Source organism: Glycine max, chromosome 13, assembly GCF_000004515.6.
Source record: "Glycine max cultivar Williams 82 chromosome 13, Glycine_max_v4.0, whole genome shotgun sequence".
In the NCBI taxonomy this organism is placed as follows: Eukaryota; Viridiplantae; Streptophyta; class Magnoliopsida; order Fabales; family Fabaceae; genus Glycine; species Glycine max.
Genome location: NC_038249.2, coordinates 31,569,134 through 31,576,282, shown reverse-complemented (window position 1 = coordinate 31,576,282; position 7,149 = coordinate 31,569,134). Strand labels below are relative to the sequence as shown.

The following is a 7,149-nucleotide window of genomic DNA, read 5'->3' as shown; positions in this document are numbered from 1 at the left end:
GGCAATTTTCAGATTCCAGAGTAAACTTCAGTTATTTGAGAAGATCGATACGTAAATATTACAATGTCGACTATTGAGTACTACGTGCACATGGAAACAATACTTAAAATAATCATATAATGGAAGCAATACTGCAAAGAATCATGAGCAGCCGCTAGCATGCACAATGTTAGTTCATGTGTTGGTCGTTTTTCCTTTCAATTAATGTTAATTAGTTAGACTCTTCCATTTCTGCTGGGTTTAAGCAAATCTATTGAAATCCTTTATTTTTTATGGCAATGCCAAAAGGCCGACATTGTTGTTGAATGAAATTTAACCAATTGTGTGTGTGGCTGCAGATAATCCATACACCCAATGCAATCATACTTCTGAAACACTCAAAATGTTAGAATTTAATATGAGTCAGCTAATTAATATGAAAGGAAAATTTTTAAAAAATTTACAATTTAATATTTTGGCATAAGAATAAAAAAATTATGGCACACAATAAAAAAAATTGGTTTACTACAAATATGGCACAATAAAACAAGAATGGGTACACTGTATAGAATAAAAGCAAACTTCATTATTCACCATGACTAATGTAATGCTGCAGAACTCGGAACCTATGACATTCAAAGGTGGGAACATGTCACATTGTGGAGCAAAAGCGAAGAGCTGAAGCTTAATTTGGAGGAAGCCACATCAAACGCCAAAAGATTTTCCTCCAACTGATGCGCACCAAGAACAATTGAGGCTTTAAAAAACGACATTGTTGCCATTGTCCCTCCATCAACAAATGCAAGGCATGCTACATTTTTCTTTACCATTACCATGGAATTGGCTCCATGAATAGTCCATTGCACTCCCCCTTGTAGCACCAAATCAATAGTTGGCACAACAAACCCAGTGAAGGAATTTCCAATGCTTCTCGAATCGAAACATGCCTCAAATGGTGCCACTGATGCCACTCTCTTTAGTCTTCGGTCCGCAGCCTTCTTAAGGAAACCTCTAACAAAAGGCTTATAGACAAAAGTTTGTAATTCAGCAAAACGAGTGATGGTGCTAATTTTTGTGCCCCCATTGCCCTTCCTATCTATGGACAGCAGGGAAGGCTTTAAGTTCACAACATTGCCATCAATCTTAATTGATTTCACATCAATAAAGTATTCTGTAGAAGAGCACCTTCCTCAAACAAAGGACCTGTGTCGAAGTGGTTGACAACAAGAGGAGTGGTTTGAATATATTTGGAAACATCCTGAGATTGTTCATGTCCCTCAGGTCCAATGAGTAAGTTAGTGAATCCGATGTTGTTAGAAGAAGGTAAACATAGAGAAAACTTAAGAGGGAGTTTCTTCAGCAATGCAAGCTGAGTTGGCACTGCAAGTTCTGACCTTGCAAGGCCTAACATTCCTTTGCTGCCTTTGGGTAACCCTCCTACAAGATTGCTAGTGAATTTATGTGCATTTGTGCAGCCAGAACGAATGCCAGACACTTGAATTTGAGAAATGAATATGAAATCCTGAGCCAAGTCCCCTGGAAAAGTTACTTGAGCTAAGGGGTTGTAATTGTAAGTACCACATGTGTTGTTTGTGCAACCCGGTTTGAAAGGGCCATGGCAAGTAACACATGGAATAGTGCTTTTGGTGGGGCATGAATGTGAGTCACAACTGACAGGAATATAGGATAATGTGTTGTAGTTAATGGCACAGTCGTACCAGAGGCTTTCTCCTGTAAGATCAATGGCTACATCAATGTTGTGTCGTGGATTTCCTATGCCAACTGAAGTGTAGAACACATTGGTTACTGGGTCTTTCTTAATGGGAAGTTTATAGGGGTGTGGTTCGGAGTTTGGAGCATGTGATGCTGATAAGTATGAAACTGAAAAAATTAGGGTAATAGAGAAAACAAAGAACTGGATGGTACATGAAGAAGTCATTGTGGATATAGCTAAAGAGGTTGATGCAATGATTTATGAAGTCCCAAATGCAGAGTTTCCCTTTTATCGTAAGGGCCATGGCCTATTGCATGCAACTAAAGTCATGATATTTGTGACTCTTTGACTAGTTTAGTGCTTGGTCAAAGAGGATGACTCAATGGTTTAAATGCTCAACGTGTTGAGTTGTGTCTTGGCCAGCCTGGTGGATATATGCATATTTCATATAAATGATGCAGTTATTGCTTTGGTTTGCCATTGTTGACATTTCCGTACTCCGAAAAGTCCCAGACCCCAAATTTCCGTACTCAGAAAATTTCACAGACCCCAAGAATAGTAAATTAGTCGAGAAACCAAATGATATAAGTATCATTTATACAACTTTTTCGTGTCTTAGAATTGTGCCATTCTACTATTTACTGGGTTTTTTATTTGCAAAAAGTAAAAGGGACTGTCAGATAAGTTCGCTTAAGTGGCCAAAAGTAGTGAAATTTTGGCCTTCCAGGACGCTTAAGCAGCCAAAAGTGACTCTCTTAAGCGAGCAGCACATGTTCTTTGAGCTAGCAACAATATACAGATATCCTGCTCAATCAAATCACATCCCTTGCTAGTTTTAGATGATTTGTTAACTAATATCTTAATGATTTTTATACAATTAAAATATAAAAGCTTAAATCCACTTTTAATCTTGGGCAAACCAAAGTTAACAAAATCAATTGAAATATAACTAACAGTCAGGCTATTTAAAATTAAACCAAACAATTCGTAAACCGCTAAATTGATTATAAAAACCAAAAACTGATAAAACCAGAATCGCAAAAGCTAAAAATATAAAAAAAAACTGCATATTATTTATGGTTTGGATAAATTTTTAGATTTAATTCAAATCCAACAAATCACATATTATAATTATATTAATTTTATTTAATGAATATTAACATTATTTAAAACAAGTAAAATAATTATATTTTTTTAAAAATAATATAACTTAAGTTTAGTTAATAAATTTTATATTATAATAATAAATTTATAAAAATAAAAAACTACTGAATCGAACCAAATCAAATCGTAGAAGATTGATTTGGTTCTATTTAGATTTGATATTATATATATTTAAATCCAACCAAATGGAATTATATATATTTGTTTTATGTTTAGTTTAGATTTTTTTTTTAATCTAAATTGAAACAAACTGAACCAGGAATGCTCCTAATAATAGTAGTGAAATAGCTTGTTGTTTTAACTTAAACTTTTGGAGTATAACAGTAAAAACAATTGACTGCAAAGTATAACATTAAATTACTAATGTCTTGTGGTGGTTTAGCTTTAAATTTGTAAAAATCAAAATCAGTTTTTAATTTTTTTTGTAGTTTTAATATTTTTTGTTTTTAGTTTAATTTGTTTTATAAGTTTTATATTATTTCTTTAAAATCTTGACACTTCTCTTTTACTTACATATTAAAATAAATTTAGAGTATATATTATAATATATATATATATATATATATATATATATATATATATATATATATATATATATATATATATATGCAATTCACATATAAAAACAAAATAAAGTATGTATAAATTAATTTTTGCCACAAGATTTAACACTTTTACTTTTTTATAAACTAAACTCCTAATTATAATTTTGAAATATTTACTTGGCATTAATTTAGTTCTTCAAATATATGTATTATCAAGTAAATACTCTTCTGAATATTTTAAGCCATGATAATAGTCTTTATTTTGATGTATAATACTTAATACGATGACTCCTTTGAACTTTAATGACCATATTATAAACTTTTAAAAGACCATATCGCTGTCAAATGAATATTTGAAACACCAAATAAATAAATTATTAATTTTTAAAATATCAAATAAATTTTAAAATAATCTATTTTTCTGTGAAAAAATATTAATTATTAATTTAATAATTTTTATTAATAAAAATTATGATTTTAATCTTCCTAATTTTTCAAATTCATTATTTTTATATTTTAATCGTAATATTTAATCTCTAATCTTATATAATAATCTATCAATCACAAATTCATTATTTTTATATTTTAATCGTAATATTTAATCTCTAATCTTATATAATAATCTATCAATCACAAATTTATAAAATTAAGAGACCAAATACTACATAAAAATCAAGAACATGAAAATCATAAATTTAAAAAATTAAGAGAATTAAAATTGTAATTTAACATTTTTGTTAATTAGAGGAATCCAACCCGCAACCATTTTCTCATTTTCTTCTTTACCTATCCAATCAATCAATCATTTTCTCATTTTCTTCTTTACCTATCCAATCAATCAATCTTGTATCTCCCTTTAAAAATAGTCTGTTCATTCGCATTAATTTAAATAATAATAATAAACGGTAAAGGATTAATTATATAGAAATAAAATATTTTTGCGGGCATGAACTCTTGAAGATATTATTTACACATGTCACAAAAGTTATCATACTTTGGGATCACAGTCCCGTCAAGCATAAAAATAAATGCTACTACTACAAATGAAACACGGATGTGTTTTTGCTTACAACATAGCAAACTTAATTAAATATTTTATTATATAATATTAATATTGAAAGATATAGAAGCTACTAGATAATTGAAAGTGGCTAATTTCAACACGTAATAAGGCTATAAGGCTATGACATTCAAGTACGTGAACATGTGGCATTGTGGAGCAACAGCGATGAGCTGAAGCTTAATTTGGAGGAAGCCACATCAAACTCCAAAAGATTGTCCTCCAACTGATATCCACCGATAACAATTGAAGCTTTAACGAACGACATTCTAGGCTCTGTCCCTCCATCAACAATTGCAAGACATGCTACATTTTTCTTTGCCATAACCATTGAATTGGCTCCATAAATAGTCCACTGCACTCCACCTCGCAGCACTAGATCAATAGTTGGCACAACTAGTCCAGTTGAGGAATTTCTAATGCTGGTTGAATCATAACATGCCTCAAATGGTGCCACTGATGCCACCCTCTTTAATCTTCTGTCCGAAGCCTTCTTGATGAAATCTCGAATGAAAGTCTTGTAGACAGTTGTTTGTAATTCAGTGAAAGGACTCATGGTGCTGAGTTTGGTTCCCCCATTTCCCTTGTTGTCAATAGCTAAAAGGGAAGGCTTTAAGTTCACAACATTTCCATCAATCTGAACAGCTTTCACATCAATGAAGTATTCCTTTGAAGGAACACCCTCCACGGATATGGCACCTGTGGAAACGTTGTTGACAATTAGCGGAGTGGTTTTGAGAAATTTGGATATTCCCTGAGGATGTTCTTCTCCAGCTCTAACGAGCAAGTTAGTGAAACCTTGGTTGTTTAAAGAAGGCAAACAAAGACTGAACTTTGAAGGAACCTTATTTGCCGATGCAAGCTGAATTGGTAATGCAAGTTGTGACTTTGAAAGGCCTATGATTCCTTTGGTGTTATTGGGTAAGCCAAATAGAGGTAACTCATCGTCGGAGAATGATGGGAATGCATCGGTGTCAATACAACTAGAAAGCAAACCAGACACTTTGTTTTGACGAATGAATATGAAATCCTCACCTAAGCCACCACTGTAAATGAATTTGGCTAATTGGTTGATTACATTAGCAGGGCATGTATTGTTTGTGCAACCTGGTTTGAAGGGGCCATTGCAACCAACACATCCAATTTCGGGGCATTGCTTTGAGCCACAAGCTATAGGTCTGTAGGATGATGAGTTGTAATGAGTGTCACAATCGTACCATAAGTTTTCACCAGAAAGATCAATGACTAAATCAAAGTTGTGCCTAGGAGTTCCAATGCCAACTGAAGTGTAGTACAAATTTGTTGCGGGGTCTTTCTTAATGGGAAGGATATAGGGGTGTGATTTGGTGGTGGGAGCTTGAGATGCTGCTAAGCAACAAACTGAGAAAAGGGCTATTGAGAGGAGGAGGAAGAAATGGATGGAGAAAGAGGAAGACATTGCTAACATTAAGACAATGAATGGATGTGTTGGTGTGTTTAGTTCACAATGCTGAGTTTCACTTTTATAGCAGGGGATGCATGGGGCATGTGGACATGTTATCTTATTCATCATGTTAAATAGTTTGTGTTTCGTCAAAATGGGTGGCTAATGATGCTAACTTTAAATACGGAAAGAGACTCAGTAAAACGTGAAAGTACAGCTGGAAAGATAAAAAAAAGAAGGCATTTTGGTTCTGAAAAAAATTAATCGTTGTAATAGATTCAATTGCATTTTTTTTTATGATTTTCTGTAACATCAATTATTATTATATGAATGTAACTAATGATTTAAAATAACGTGAGGCATTTTAATTTTTTTTTCTTCTGTTTTCGACAAATAATTGATTTTCAAGAAACTAAATGATTTTGTTTTGTGACAGGAAATGGTTTTTCTTAGGAAGAAAGTAAATGGCTTATTTAACAAAATCATCAGTGACGCAAAATTATTCTCTGAAATGTAAACTCAACGTAACAAAAAGTTAAAATAATTCACGTTTATAATCTCAAAGTATTAAATATTTTTTTAATATAAGCAAGAAGGATGTGGAGTTAACATAATTTAGCAATTTCCTTTTTTAAAAAAAAGTTAAATGAGTATTTTCTTTCTCTAATTTATTATTTAAGTTTAATTTCATCATTTAATTTTTTTCATTTAATTTCATCGTCTAATTTTTAAAATTATTTAATTTGTAATTTTAAACTGTCACAAAATATATATTTTATTTTAAGAAATGAAACGATTTAAAAAAATAGATGACAAAATTGAAAAAAATAATTAAAAGATCAAATTAAACTTAAATAATAAAATAAATGATAAAAATACTAATTTAACCTAAAAAACATAATTTAGCCATTTATTCTGTAATATAAGCAAGAAGGAATGAAGGATGTCGAGTTAACATTTTGGTTCTCATGTTATTAGTAAACGTACACGGCTGGTGATTGAGAAAAACTGTAATATCAAATTATAGTGTGTTTGGAATAATCTTATAAGGAGAAAAACTCATTTTTTTTTTAATAATTGAGAAAAACTCAATTAACTTTTTGAGGTGAAGGAAAGGGTGAAAGTTGTGGATTCCATATCCCGCTAAAAAAAATTAATATTTATCGATAAAATTTTTGTTTGTGATGAAACTAAAGTAGTTTATGTATATAAAAAAAACTAAAGTAGTTTTTGTCACTCTTTTATAATATCATCTTGATGATTT

The 7,149-nt window shown here is 31.3% G+C and overlaps 1 protein-coding gene and 1 pseudogene across 1 annotated transcript; both read right to left on the bottom strand.

Moving 5' to 3' along the window:
* Nucleotides 1–384: 384 nt before the first annotated feature.
* LOC100809179 (probable aspartic proteinase GIP2) lies at nucleotides 385–2,024 on the bottom strand (annotated as a pseudogene).
* A 2,313-nt stretch (nucleotides 2,025–4,337) lies between these two features.
* On the bottom strand, nucleotides 4,338–6,229 carry LOC100807221 (probable aspartic proteinase GIP2). Its single transcript, XM_003542835.4, has one exon. It carries the CDS (start codon nucleotides 6,012–6,014, stop codon nucleotides 4,593–4,595), a length of 1,422 nt encoding a protein of 473 aa, XP_003542883.1. The 5' UTR covers nucleotides 6,015–6,229; the 3' UTR covers nucleotides 4,338–4,592.
* Between the last annotated feature and the right edge of the window lie 920 nt (nucleotides 6,230–7,149).